The sequence below is a fragment of the Agrilus planipennis genome, unplaced genomic scaffold (assembly GCF_000699045.2).
Source record: "Agrilus planipennis isolate EAB-ADULT unplaced genomic scaffold, Apla_2.0 scaffold5, whole genome shotgun sequence".
NCBI classification, from domain to species: domain Eukaryota; kingdom Metazoa; phylum Arthropoda; class Insecta; order Coleoptera; family Buprestidae; genus Agrilus; species Agrilus planipennis.
In genome coordinates, this window is record NW_020442468.1 from 2,554,750 (window position 1) to 2,570,691 (window position 15,942).

Below are 15,942 nucleotides of genomic sequence, written 5' to 3' on the forward strand. Positions count from 1 at the left end.
ACTACACGCTACCTCAAATTAATGAGGGAAAAATTGTTGCTGTTGTCACACCCCCGCCGGGAATCGAACCCGGGACCTTTGGCTTTACGCACCAATGTTCTGACCACTAAACTACGAGAGGTGACAACAACAACCACGACCAACCGACCTACAAGGTTAACGATCCGTCGAACTAATGTAACTATATACTGAATATACTATGATTAAACATACATATAATTTAGATATCTTTTAGAAGTGAGTTAGTTTAATATGAAATATTATTCTGAAAATTCATTTCTGAATTTTTTACCCACTACACGCTACCTCAAATTAATGAGGGAAAAATTGTTGCTGTTGTCACACCCCCGCCGGGAATCGAACCCGGGACCTTTGGCTTTACGCACCAATGTTCTGACCACTAAACTACGAGAGGTGACAACAACAACCACGACCAACCGACCTACAAGGTTAACGATCCGTCGAACTAATGTAACTATATACTGAATATACTATGATTAAACATACATATAATTTAGATATCTTTTAGAAGTGAGTTAGTTTAATATGAAATATTATTCTGAAAATTCATTTCTGAATTTTTTACCCACTACACGCTACCTCAAATTAATGAGGGAAAAATTGTTGCTGTTGTCACACCCCCGCCGGGAATCGAACCCGGGACCTTTGGCTTTACGCACCAATGTTCTGACCACTAAACTACGAGAGGCGACAATAGCAACCACGACCAACCAACCTACACGCTATAGCGTGTAGTGGATAAAAAATTTAAAAATTGAATTTTCAGTACAATATTTCATATTAAACTAACTCACTTCTAAAAAGATGTCTAAATTGTATGTATGTTTAATCATAGTATATTCAGTATATAGTTACATCAGATCGACGGATCGTTAACCTTGTAGGTCGGTTGGTGCGTAAAGCCAAAGGTCCCGGGTTCGATTCCCGGCGGGGTGTGACAATAGCAACAATTTTTCCCTCATTAATTTGAGATAGCGTGTGGTGGGTAAAAAAAAATCAGAAATTGAATTTTCAGTATAATATTTCATATTAAACTAACTCACTTCTAAAAAGATGTCTAAATTGTATGTATGTTTAAAATTACTTATTATTACCCACAGAATCACCAGTTTACTCAATTTTAAGGAATTTGCTAGGATTCCTTCGTTTATAAAACGTTGTAAAAATTATCACAACACGAGGAATTTGTCCGCAAATAGAAATAAAATCTTTTTAAATTTATTTTGGGACTGATTGGGTAAAAAATGGTGCAATATTTAGTGATGTGAATGAAAGAAAAATAAAAGTGCTGACCTGCATGTAACCTCCCTGACAATGGCTCGCGTTGAGTAGAGTTCCCACTTTGAACTTGTTAAATTTAATTCGCAATATCCAGTCTTTTGGAGTACCTCTAAATGACCGGAAACGATACCAGCAAGTGAGAGGTTTTCCAAAGTTTTCCGGCATTAAATCCGGACTCGACACGTCCTCGTATATATCCACCGTTTTATTACAGTGATCCTTTTGCCCATCTACTGAAACAAACGGTTACTTTTTAGACAGTAAAATCGAAAACATTTCAAACAAGATAAGACATTAAAACTAAACAATTTTTTCAACTTCTTAAAGGGTTTCTTCATTCTTTTCAACGATATTGACCGAAAAATTGATCTTCGATCAATTTAATTAAATAATAGTGTGAATTCATTTTCAACCTTATACCGATTACCTCAAATTAATGAAGAAAAATTGTTGCTGCTCTCATACCCTCGCCGGGAATCGAACCCCGGACCTTTAGCTTGATGTGCCAACTCAACTCAACTCAAAAATATAGTTTATTAAAAATTGTTTCATACAAAAATATATGCTCTTACTGACTATTACAATATAACAAACAGTAAAGATGTGCCAACGCTCTGATCACTAAGCTACGAGAGGTGACACAGCAATGGTGACGAAAAATACAATAAATTACATATTTCTTAATAGATTATATGAAATACTTTTGATCAGTCGTTTTATTATCATCATAGGCCCATTCGTTAGCGTATCATTTTAATTATTTCAAACTTCTGATGACAAATTAATTCGTACAATTTAATTAGTAAATTTATTCCATCTGCTGTGGTTCCTGGCTACATTTAGTGTTTAATACAATCGAGTTGTCACTGCCAAATGTCATATACACACAATACAAATAAAACACGTTGACAAAGTCCCGGTGAATTCGAACATGCTCCAGGGACTTCACCAACGATAATAATTGATAGTTGCAATCAATTTCAATTATCAGTTTATATGACTGGTCGACGAAATCGCTTGCGAGCGCTGCCAAATTTCCAAAACCGAAATACATATTTCATGTACAACGCTGTACTGTTTTTCATAACAAACGGGAATTTGTTTTCGCAAAAACGCAAGTATTTGTTAATTAAAATTTCTTTGCAAAACTTTCTAGCTTTACATGACAATTTCCTTCGTTTTCAATTAATTCCTTATTATTAAGCGACTTAAAGGGCTCAGAGAGAGAGAGATATTAGGTACAAACAAGTTTATTAAATTTGACTAAACAATTGCTGCGTTTTTCGAAATCAGAGAGAATAGGAGCTTTGCTAAAAGCACATTGGACTTTTGCTTGGCAAATTTATTAGAACCGTTACGTTCTTCGTTTGTCTTATTAAAAGACGACAGACAGACGTTTAACTGTTAACTGACACGGCGTTTAATTATCTACAAAGTATCCTTTGTACAGATTTCTTTTTTATTTTGTTGATATAGGTCATAAAGAACGACATGGAGCTTTAGATGAGCGAGAAGCGGTCCTTATCCATTCATCTTGTACATTTGATTGAAAACATTACAAAACTTATGCCTCACTTCAGATAAACTGTAATAAAATATCGGCGAACGTTATTAAGAGATAGAAATGTACAAATCAGTAAAAGGGCGGAGTTTTATGAGTGCTCAACCCAAGGTCAAAGATCATGCCATTCTAAATTAGCTGTAGATAGTGAACATGAACTCTAAATTCTGATTAGCTATTAGAATTCTTAGCTTGTTACTACTTTTTAAATTCGTAGAAGATGTTGCTTCCACGACTACGTTGACCTAAAGATCGTCAGCACACCAAAAGCAATTTTTTATTTGGTCATAGCATTCCGGAAGGTTATTCCAGGTATCGAAACTTAGTGCACCAGGCTTAGACATCCCTTTTAGAGCTATCCACTTATGCTGCGATATCAAAAGACATCTCTACCTTTCCACCTCTTCTATGCTACTACTTAGACTCGTAAATTTTCGAACTCCACAAATCTTTGCTTTTTAAATCTAGTAATTGGATTTCAAATGAGCCAGAATTGATATTAAACGGAGTGAAATTAGGTCTTTGCTGTTTGCATTGAAAGGATTCGCAATGAAAGCCAAGGCAATCAAGGTACTATTTTGAACTGATCAAATCATTCAGCAAAGAGATCCTTCATGGTTTTGATTGTTCTTGTGAAGTAACAATCAGTGCCAATAGAAGCACTGTTTCAATTCCAATGATTCCTGAAGGTTTGGAAATGCAACAATGTGTCCATCTCCATATCTTCTGTCAAAAGAAGCAATTTATTTTCAAATGAAGAGTTTCCTTTTCCTTGAAGCTTTAGATTTAGTTAGCTGATGCATTGTAAGTCACTCGTGGAGTCTTGTTTTAGATATGCTCTAGAGGTTTGGAGCATTGCTTAGGACTTAGGGGGACACCTTTTCAATTCCGGGTCCTTCTGCTCTGGTCCTTTCACTTAGGAAGATTCTAGGACAGCAATATTCTCACAAGGAGGGTCTTCCCGCTACTGTCCTGCGTAGTCCACAAGGACTCTCCGCCCACCAGCTACTAATGAAACACCCAAAAGTTTTTTTAAAAGTTGATGCAGTGCGGTTTCCAGACGATGCTTGATGGTCTCATATTCGTTGCAAGTTGTCGTTGTTATGTCGAACTAATGGCTACCGTTTTTGTCGCATTTCAATCGAAAAAGTCGTGCCATTAAAACGAGCGAGTTTCATATTCATACGAGCACGTCATTAAAACGACAGTTGCCACAATTTTAGTCGGCTTTATTATGGGATAGATCCGTTTTCATTACTGCTAATTTACGTGCATATTTAACGTGGTTGTTCCACAGATTTCGCAAATTTTACTTTACAAAGAGTCGGTCTGGATTACATTTTTAGCGAAATATTACATAAAAACAGTTGAACAAATTCAAAATGGCTTACGAGCGCCATTCTTCAGTTGCGCCATCTAGCAATCGGAAGATGAAATATGCACGATAGTAGTTACGACAATAATCATAATTCCACAAAATTGCTTTCAAGTTGTAACGAACTTAGCAGGCCTAGGTTGAGGGTATTTTGGAAAAACAGGAAAAAGTGTGTTTTCCAAATTTAGTGATGAATGCAAACAAAATAAACAGGTGACATTATTGCATAGAATCTTCTGATGATGCTGATCAGGGGTGAAAACAAAGGTCGACTTCTCAAGTCACTCAATACCTTCGCAAACGCCACCGGCTGTTGGGGGATAAATATCTGTATCCATGGGGTAGTTTACTTGTTTCTGTAGTAATAAATTTTGCAGTTCTTATTTATCGGTCATCACAATTTGAATGTTGAAGTTCTGTTACTACGATAAAGTTGATTTAGATTCGTGGAGTTTTTTCTGATTTTCATTTCGGCGAAGAATCTAATTGCACGGCAACGTTTCAGTCTTAGAGCCAGTCGGACTTTTACTACTTTCGGGATTTAATGTTTTTCACAATCTCTCATTTAAACTTCGGTACCAGTCGTAAAGTTTGCAGCTGAAATGGAATAAAATTGAGAACCGTAAATCTCGAGCGGCTAGGCCAAAGCCTTAGGGTAACTTGACTCATTCCTACAGCTGATCCTATTGCCAACTTGACGTGCTACAACAACGGGAAAATGAGAATACAGTACCAAGTCCTTGAAGAAAATTATTTAAACATCGCCATTAACCTTTTCTAACGAAAGAACACAATACAAGATTGACCTATTTACTCGTTACTTATTAAAATTGTGGTTTTTGTTCTTCGTTTTTCTGTGGAGTGCAAGTTTGCGATGGCTATTGTACATCTGGCGCTCGTAATTGAGAGAACAAGTTTTTAAGAGGAAATATCAAATTATCAGAAGCTTGGCAAATAGAAACACAAATAGCCGGGCCCTTTGTCTTAATAAAGTTGAAATGTTGCCTTCATTTAGAAGACCTCTGTTGTTCAGGACAAGATGAAGTTTCACAATAGAAATCAGAAATTGTATGAAAGTTGACGCAATACAGAAATACCACCTCAAATTTTAATCGAAATTGGTATAGATAATGCTGTACTCTTTCTAATTGCATTTTTATAAAGATTTAAGCACTTTGAATGATACTTCGAGTTTATTATACAAAAAGGCTTGTGTAGGAGAACTTTATATAATTATAGACTTAAGGGTAGTTTATTTCTTTATTTTTCGGATTTGAAACAAGTTGCGCTAGCTTATCTGCAATGCACGAAATGCAACCATCGAATAAACAGCAGTTATTATAACTAATTCTAACATTTAAAACAAATCAATTCGTTCATGCAAACGTTTTCCTTGCGTGTAACTGTCCCGTAAACGCAGTGCATCGTGATTGGTTAGACGAGAAGTCAAATCTTTACGTTTTAAATTGAACAGGGATTCAAAATAACTCTTGGGCTTGTAAATAATCAATACAGAATAGCACAAAAGAAAATTAACAAACATTCAATTAAAATGTACAGGTTTCTACTATTTTGTCGTAACGTTTATTGACAGTAATTTATCCTTTGGCCGGTAGATGGTAGGGCTATCGTTATTTGAATTGTGTGTAATCAACTGAGTACCTAAATTAGTAAATGGAATCTTTTGGAAATTACCTAAATAATAAAGAGATGAAGTAGTTTACGAGACAGTTTCTACTGTAAGATATTGGAATTTAACTCGAAATGGAGAACCAATACCAAATTTAGTTCAATTGAATCTTACAATAGTTCGCAAATATGAAATACGGATTTCTGAAATAAGTTATTCCAAAAGTATACTTCAATTTATTTTTGTAGAAATTTATGTATAGATGTAGATATAGAATCGACCCATTGCTGTTTGGAGTAAATTACATCTAGAACATCAAAGCTCAGTGTTCTCTACAAATATTGAATTACATATCTGGCCGTTGCGTTGCTGTCCTATCTACTTGTTTGTACAGCGTTGCCAACTGGTATCAAATATTGCTTTGACAGGGTCAACTGAAAAACGGGGAATACGCAAGCAAATATACATGTTATGTATACAGCCAGCAGCAGTAGCAGCACCAGCAGCGATTTCTCCTATTTGCTTTTATTATTCTACAGTTTTGCATTTCTTATGTTCGGTACAACAAAGAAAGTGCATTCGAAGTGGTAGAAACTTGACACGTTTTGTTGATGGAGTTGCATGTAAAGTATCAGACAATAGACTATTCGTATTCAGAAGAATAAAGTCTGCAGGTGACGGCAACTTAGTTTGCTCTATCTATTTTTGAATTCTAAGATACAAAAGGACGCACGGTGTGTTTACAAAAGCGAAAAACTGAGGCAGTTACCATGGTTTCAAAGATTTAGTAGGTACAGATGCTGGTAGTCAAATGATAATGTCTCAGTAAGCAACATTTCCTTTAATCTCATTTTGTTTCTTATTTCGCAACTTTACAAATAAAGCTTTACGAAATGTAAAAAGCTTTAACATTTTAAACCGCGTCAGGTGCAATTGCGCTGTTGTTGTGACGTCAGAAACGTATACATTAGTCAATAATGACACACAAGAATTTGATGCATTTGAACTACACGGAATAAAACTGCAAAACAAAAGCAAACAAGTCAAAAATCGTTTGTGGTATTGAAATAAAGGCGGATAGGGTGGTTTGCACCCTACTTTATGATGATACTATTTTAAGTTATTATCATTTTTCGTTTTTATATCCATTGTTTCCAATTTACTGACGCGATAGCTTATCTAGCTATAGTCTACGCCTTGTTTAAATTTGACAGTACTGATGAAGCACGTTTTAAGTTTTGGTGCATTTGAACTACTCAACTAAAGCGCAAAGTTATTTTGGATAATGGCGGCACAATAAACAATTGCAGCAGGGTTCGTGTCAAATATTAAATTTGGCAACATTTGTTAACGCTTAATAATGTAATATATTTCCCCTTCATTGCTATTTAATTGTCATGTATTTTCTCTGCTCAGTTATAGTAACAACTGATTATAAAGTCTCTATATCACGGTATCTGATAAGGGCGATTGATGACAAGTACCTAATCACCGCCTCAACATTGTCCTTGAAAAGGAGCGGGTCGGTTATCAGTGTCGTGTCTGAGACCAATTTCAATTTATTTTCCTGAGCGAAACGATTCAAATTGGTGAATTTCCCGACTCGATTCAGTTGTTTGCTGCAACTTGAGGAACCGTTGTAAATCGCGGTTGTCGTGGAAGAAGGTGGCGGCGACGGGGAGTAGGACAAAGGGAGCGGGTGGCGGGTTAAAGATTGAACAACAGCATTGACACTGGCGCCAATCCTTCCGCCACCTCCTGAAACGACAATGTGTCCTCTTTACATTACCGTCGAGCTGGTTCTCGTTCGAGTATATCTACTAACGAAATTGACGTCTGAGGAATTTTCAAAGCTCATTCTGCCTAATGAAGCAAATGAAGTAAACAAACAATTGCCAATTAAACAGTTGCACTTAATTGACAGAGTTTTCTTCTAGATTATATCTTTGCGTTGAATTAATAATTTAATTTGAAGAATTATATTCAAGGTTGTATCATTAAAACGAAATCGTAACTGGTATCCGGAATTAACAATCATAATCGCATTTCCTTTTATGTTCCTGTTTTTGCTTAAATTGTATGAGGAGCATTATCTAAAAGTTTCTCGGAATTGTTTACGATGTTCGTTTCTAATGGATTGCGGGAAGAAGAACTTCTAAGAAGTAGACCATTTTTTTACACGATTTTACCCTGGAATTCCCTAAGGCAATTTCCTGTAACACTCTTGAATGATACGTAAACACATGTCAAAGACCGTGTTTGGAGTTGCTTCTTAACGTTTCGTTAGCACAAGTTTCGAGCTTCTTCAGAGGTCCTTCCATCTCCGATGCTGAATGTGGGTTGGAGACTTCTCTTGCATAAGTTGTATTTATGCCGATGCTCCTGAGGATCAGATTCCAGATATGGTTTAGTCTGAGGGTCCTTCTTCTTGTTGAAGTTCTCCGTTTTTGGATCCCGATGGTGTCTAGGTCTCAAAGAATATTTTACGGTCGCAGAAAGGATACTCTGAAAAGAGTGCTGTGGTCGAACACGCACTGAGTAATGGCGACCACAAAATAAAGCAAGCTGTCGGCTAGGACACTCTTCTGAAAAAACTGCTGTGGTCGAGCAATGACGACCACAAAATACACTTTGAGAGAACTGCCTTTAGACCCGAATTGGAGTCAGACAATTTGAGGATTACACTTTCGGTTGTTTAGTCCACGTTCTATTTTTGAAATCTTTCGAGGTAAAGTTTGTGAATTTTAATAGACAACTTCGTTTAAGCCATCCCCATACTTTATCCCCAATATATCGAAGTCTGTTGTTTGGGAAGAGCGTATTTTCTACGATCCAGTCAGTTTGATAAGGAGCTGTGGCAGCGTCGGCGGTAGGATTGAGACTTGACGCATCGCTCCCCCGGGCATTTCGCGGTTGTGCTCCGGACGCGTCCCGTACGCAGCGTCGGAATTTATGACATTAAGACCGGGATTACAATTTATGTCTCGGAGCACATGACAGTGTACAGCGTGGTAAAGGTGACAGGACACGCCTACAAAAGATTTACGTCACTTTTAGACGACGAACTTTCTAAAAGAATCAGGAGCAAAGACACTTTGGATCTGACAGAATAGGACTCAATTGCTAAATTTTCCTTGGTCAGTAATTTATAGAGAACAACCACAGATGGATCTTATTGTGACTCATCAGGACAGTCACCGGACGAATCAAAGCAGCTCTTTACAATTACATGAAATACAGATGAGAACAGGGTAAATAATTAAAAATTAGTAATGACTAAAGTTAGAGACAACCAGTTTCCAATTTTATTACTAAACGTTTGACTGAACGTACGTTTTCGTCAGACAAAGTCGTTAAACTTTTTTCACGATTGCAGCGATGTCATTCCCGCCTTTTCAGCGCTTCACATCGACGAGTGTCTTTGTCATGGGCAAATCCCCTTTTTCTCCTAAAGAACAATGTAAAGAGACGTCTTGCAGACACTTGAACTCTCGCCGATTCACTCGCATGCCACGTTTTGAATTCAGGCGACTTTAAATCTGCATTCTTGCTTAAAAACGTCGAATGCGAAAGAGCATTGAAGTGCCAGAGACAGCAGTGCATGTGGTTCAGTGGAAATTAACGTTTGATGTCTCTAATGCACCCAAGTTACAGCTCGACGATTGAAAACAATAAATGCAGGTTCGTAAAGGCATCCAATACGAACTGAAAGTTTATGATCGATCCTTGAAGTAGCGAATCTTTCCAAATGAAGGTCAGAAATTAAGATGAGATGAAGATGCAAACACGAATATACCTATGTTCTTAAAGACTGATGAATTACAGTTCCAAACACTTCCCTAGGAAATAAATAAAAAGCACCAACAGATTAAAGTGAATTTAGAGAGAAGACATGAGGATGCAGTAGAGAAAATAGGAGAACTGAGTGTATATACTATGAAAAGAAATAAGTGGTAGGAGATACAGGATGGTGGAACTTGGATCACCTTCTGGGACCTTATGGGTTTGCTAGAGACAAGAAGTGAATAGAATCGAACACATGAGTGAAGAAGGACAGTAGAAGATTAGACTATTGCTCGCAAATAGCTAGGGACGTTTGATGGCATCATGAGGCACAAATAAATCAAAAAGACTTTTATCTTGGTTTCTGTGGACACGTGTTTCGTCCATTTCTAATATGGATTGGTAGTGAACACTCAGCGGATTTTGTGGTAAAATATATACTCCTTTACCATAATTCCATTTTCTATTTTGATCATGAAACAATTTGTATTTTAATTCGTTGATGTTATAATTGAGGAAACGTGAGGTGAACTAATTACTACATTGATTGATTAAAGAGATTTTCGCAATACTAAATAATGAATAGATGAGTTCATTTAGAAACCATTTAGGTTGTTGAGGTTCAAATCGATCATACCCGTCTATATGAATAGCTAAATGTGCCAGTCTATATCGGTCGGATTTGTCCCGATTGATTTGGGAGTACATCATATCCCATTCGGTTCTAGCAGTAATTTACGGAAACATAAGCGCAGATGGACAATTAGCATTGTTAATAACTCGGCCCCGGGTTGTGAATTATTTATTACGAATGACCGGCGAGCAACGCTGCTGCTGCGTCAAGATTCGTCACCGTAATCCTGTGTCTCATCCCACTTACAAAATATCGATTGATTATTATCTATACTAATTCCAGCTTTAAAGAATTCCATTTCAATCTCCATTTAAATTTTTGTCGGAAGTAACTACCCTGCAGAAGTGAAGCTTCTTTTATAATACAACTGGGCTAAGCATCAACATGGGTTTTATGGAATGACCAAGTTTCCCAATGCTAACTTTACGTTAATACTCCTGGGGGGAGGAGGGTGGCTTGGAATATACACTATGCCTAAATATACACATTTGAAAGGTAACATCTGGAGGCAGTGATAGCGTCAGAACGTATGGTGTAAAAAGTATGCACAAAAAAGTACCCCAGTTAACCAGCCGTCAATGATTATTATCTTATCGCCCTTCGTTACCGCAAGCATCAAGTGACGAAACACTCATACCTACCCGTGACCTTCGCAACAGCTGGTACACGCATATGAAAATGCATTGGCGACAAAACACGAATCAATACCGGAGAAGTTAGAGCTTCTGGCAAGGTCATTACACTGGTGTTTATATATATCACTGAGTGGTGCGAGATGGCTCATTCCACTTCTTTTTCATGTGCCTTTGTCTCCCTTAATTTTTCACCGAGCTGTGCGGCCTAGAGGTTTAGACCATTGCTTAGTATTCGGGAGGACGCCGGTTCGATTGCAGGTCTGTCTGACTTGGTCCAAGCAAATGCTGGGGCAGTAATATTCCACAGATAATCTTTCATTGTTTTCTGTCTTCATTTCTCATCCGAACTACCACGATTCCCACGATTCCTGAATGGAGACTAAAGAGGGCCTTTCGCCCTACCTTTCGGCGTAGTCCGGAGGGACTGCCCGTCCACCAGCATTAGTGGCTGGTGGGAATGAAACACCCAAAAGGTTTTTTACAACCAGTCTTAGGACTGACGACATTATGATGATGAATTTTTCCGGAGTCCTTATCAAATATAGTGTAAAAAGAAGTTTCATTTTAGAAGAATTGGTTTAAGTCGAATGATATAGTACAGCATCGATAAATAGATAAATGGAGTCGTTGTGCTTGTAATTGACCAAGTTTGAGGACTCTATAATTAAATATGTGTGTCTCGTTGACATCGGGGGCAATTGCACAGAATTAAGTTAGAGGACGTGAATCGCGCGCGGGCTAGTACAATTTGAATTCTTGGCGTATGTGTCGAAGGAGCAGAGCACGGCTTATGCTCCGGATTAGATCAAACTTTGGCAATGATTGGGACTCCAATGCAATGTAGTCAGTTAGCAGCAATTTAATTAACCCGAACGTGTTTGTAGTCATGGTGTAGTTGTATACGGGGACAGCAGTTGGCACACGGGTACCAACCGACCAGCCAGCCGGAGCCACAACTAAAACATAATCCGGTTAATTGGTCCACCGCAAAACTTTTATCTCGGCCAACGGTTACTAAAGTCCAGTCGGCCATACGAACGATCACCATGAGAATAATGAACAGGTCAGTGCATATTGATTGTTCGTTTTCATTCGCCCACCGAAACAAAACAAAGGGCAAAACAAAATCGGCGGGCACAATGGTCAATAGAACGTTAAAAGTAGAAAAAATTAACACTTCATTTAAATGATGATTGAACTGAAGAAAAGATTAAAACCTAACCTACTTAATTACAACTCATCATCATCATAAGGTCGTCAGACTGGTTGGACACGCACCTCCACTCTTTCCTATCCTGAGTTAATCTTCGCATTTTCCCAAAACTAGAACAACCCACATCCTTAACTATTTGCGAACAGTAATCTAATCTAGGTCTACCTCTTCCCCTCCTAACTACCGTTTCTGCCTCTAATATGTTTCTGACTAGACCTTCATTCCTGAAAAGGTGTCCCACTAATCTATTTCGCCTATTCCTTATTGACTTCCATAGACTTTGTTCTCCTATTCTTATTGATACCTCTTCATTTCTAACCTTCTCTATCCACGGTATCCTCATCATTCGTCTGTAATACTACATTTCGAACGCTTCTAACATTTTCTTTTCCGCCGCGCCCACTGTTCATGTCTCGATCCCGTACAGGGCCGCGCTCCAAACATCCGCCTTTAACAACCTTTTTGGAGCGAGCATAGAAGTGGCTTCTTTTTATTGAAGGCGACACGACGCTGCACTATCCTCAGCTTCATATCCTCCTACTCTGATGACAACTGATAGGTAATAAATAAATAAACAAATAAACACGTGAAGCGTATATTGTTGGGAAATGCACATGTGTGCCTGTCTTTGCGGATGTGGGAGGATTATTACACTCGAAACGCATCTGTTAATTTTCACGCGATTTAGTAAGGGTGGTGATAGATGGAGACAATTGATTCAATTACTAATCTGTTTAACGTCCTAACCCCGAAATTAGCTTACACGAACTGCTGACGTAGCGACATCGCATCTGGGGCCCAAACCGCATGTCCGCGATGCCTGTTCCAACACTCCACTGTTGAGGATACACAATTACCTCCCTTTAAATAGACATGAACTGGTCAAAATTAAACTAAATTATGTAGATATCTCTTGCCAACCTTCCGAAAACTAAAATATGCTTATTACAGTCGAAGGTAGTAACCTATCGGTTAAATGTATATTCTTCTACTGATATGATTGTCTTAAAAGCAATTCAATGTATCAAATTTTTGTTCGCCTTCCATAAAAATAAGTCACTTCTAGGCGGTTAATTTAGAAATTCGTAAAATATTGTTAAGGACGTTTAGAGCGCGGTGCTGTACGGGTGCGAAACATGAAAATATGGTATTACAGGCAATTGACAACGATACCGTTGATAAAAGTTAGAATTGCGGAAGTATTAGAAAGAATAGGAGAACAGAGGACTCTATAGAAGTCTATAAAAAATAGGCGAGATAGGTTTGTAGGATACCTCTGCAGGCATGAAGGGCTGGCTAGAGACATATTAGAGGCAGAAACAGGTGTTAAGAGTATTAGAGGCAGACCTACATTAGATTACTCATCACAAATATTTAAAGATGCGGGATGGTCTAGTTCTAGGGAAATGGGAAGAAGAAGCTCAGGATAAGAAAAGGTGGAAGTGCGTGTCCAACCAGTTTTAGGACTGATGACCCTATGATGGTGATGCAAGAAGGGTCAAATTTGACATTTGTTGATGGTCGTTGTGGATGGTCAATCTCGTAAACTATTGCGTTAATGTCGAAAATAAAACACTCATGAAAATGCACAAATAGTACTAAGTTATGAAAGCTTTTATTGAAAATTTTGGTGACGGCGCGGGGACAATTTAAAACGAAAACTATAATTGAGCTGTAATGTCCATTTCATTAGTGTAGATTGATGCAATTTCGTCTCTAAAATATGTTTTTTTCATGTAGACGCAACTAGGGATACTAATTTATTATTTTCTTTTGTAGAACTAAACTAAATTTAAATTTGTAAGATGATAATATAGACAACCGAATGTACAGCAAATATTTCGTAACTACAAGGAAAGTTTTTCACTCACAAAATTAACTCTTTCCTGTGAAACTCAATGCTATCCTCGAACAAACCACAAAATATTACGTAGAAATAATTAATTAATTAGTAATTATCGATCGCTTGTATAATTTGGTTGAAAACCCTTATTTTTGTAATAGCAGATTACGATTATAATCGTTATAATAATATAATCGGTTAATAATTATTGGCCTCAAGGAACATACCTGAAATAAATACCACAATTCTTAATGACGACGTTTCGTCAATGATTTTTTGTTGACCTCCTCTTCAGGTAATAAACTACACAACACTGATCGATGGGTTACATCTAGTCAACTAAATAAAACTGTATTAATTAGTTGAAAACAATATGACCCTTCAGTATTTTGGAGTTTAGTGGATAAAAAGTCATGTCATTTGTCAACTAGATTCCCGTAACTTATGGTATAGTTACTTTATAAATTGGGGATTTTGCTTGCTAGTCCTTAAACGGAAAAAGGTAATATGCGTCTTTAAAAGATTTGGAAACGATCATCCTGGTAAAAATAAGGTACATTTAACATAAAGAGGGATGATAGGAGAACGAATGCGTAACAGATACGCAATGAAAGGAGAATTTTTGACAGCACTAAAATTGGACCTTATTCAAAGCAGGTCTGACAAAGAGATTTTATAAGATAGATTTCATATAGAAATACGCGTGCGACGAAAGGCAAGAAGAGAAGGTAAACAGCTACGGTTTTTTTGCTAAACGCAGGCAAATCTGAAGCATTGCACACATGAATAAATTCCAGCAGGAAGTCAAACATGAAAAGAGAAACGATGGCGGCAGCTCACAAAAGAAGGATATATTAAAAAATATCCTTTACTCCTTTACACGTATTTACCTACTTAATATTTAACGAAAATGTTTCTTAATATTATGCAGATAAACGTCGATTAAAAGCTGTGGTCTATTGGAATTACTTCCTGGCGTTTCTTCGATACCTGCAGTAATATCAAACGTGATGAGGTAACGGTGAATGTTTTGTTCGGCATTTCTCGACAGTGGCTGGCTCTTCAACTGAAAGCTAAAAATCAAAACATTTTGGGTGTTTCATACCCACCCGCTACTAATGCTGGCGGGTGGGAAGTACCTTCGGAGTACGCCGAAGACTAAGGAGGAATGCCCTCTTCAGAGTCCTAGGAACGGGTGAGTGATGATTGAAGTGAGAAAGATGAAATAGACCAAATGGAGGGAGATTATTTGTAGCCTCAGCATCCGCCTTAGTAATCCAAGTAAACCACAGAAAAATTTGGACCAGGACAAACGAACCCGGGTTCGAACTGGTGCTAAATTCTAAAAATTTTAAGCAAAGGTCTTAGCCTCTGAGCCATGACGTATGGTGGCTCTTCAATTTATGAGACTGTACAATTTATACCTTCCTGCTTTGGTTGAAGATGCGGGGCTAAGGCGTCAGTGATATGCCACGTAGTGCACGCTTCAAGTTCCAGTTGAGCACACTATTTTCTTCTTTTCTATTGAAGTTACTTGGGCGTTTGAAAATTTAAGTGGCTTTCTTTGATATTCTAGAAATGAAACGTTGGGTTTGAGCTATGGGTTTGATTAAAAACCTTACTTCTTGGAAAAGGATTTGATGTCCTTCTGTAAAGGGCATCTTCAGCAACTACGAATTTGTTCGTTTGTCCTGATGTAATACATGTTTCGAAACTCTGGTGTTAATGGTACGTTTGATCTTACCAATGTAGACTGAGCCACACCTACATGGAATTCTGTACATTTGTGACGCTTCTAAACGATCTGTTTTGCCCTTGGCCGATCTCAAATTCTGTTGGTTTGATGTTATGCTTTCCAATACGCTACTGATTTTGTCCATGAACTTGCGTAGTCAGATAGAACCTTGCTATTCCATAAGCTTTTTCTCAATTCGATTCATACGGCTTATAGGATTTCTCAGGTAAA

The 15,942-nt window shown here is 37.7% G+C and overlaps 1 protein-coding gene across 5 annotated transcripts in view; it reads right to left on the reverse strand.

The window, feature by feature from the left end:
• The window catches only part of LOC108735721 (cubilin), a 230,979-nt gene that overhangs the window by 78,397 nt on the left and 136,640 nt on the right, over window positions 1-15,942 (reverse strand). For 3 of the 5 annotated variants that reach the window (XM_018467852.2, XM_018467841.2, XM_018467827.2), the window contains one exon: window positions 1,315-1,535. In XM_018467852.2, the coding sequence (XP_018323354.1) occupies window positions 1,315-1,467 (153 nt within the window). In that variant the 5' untranslated portion in view covers window positions 1,468-1,535. The remainder of the gene's footprint in view (window positions 1-1,314; window positions 1,536-15,942) is intronic. The other 2 variants (XM_018467862.2, XM_018467834.2) reach the window with 1 other exon arrangement.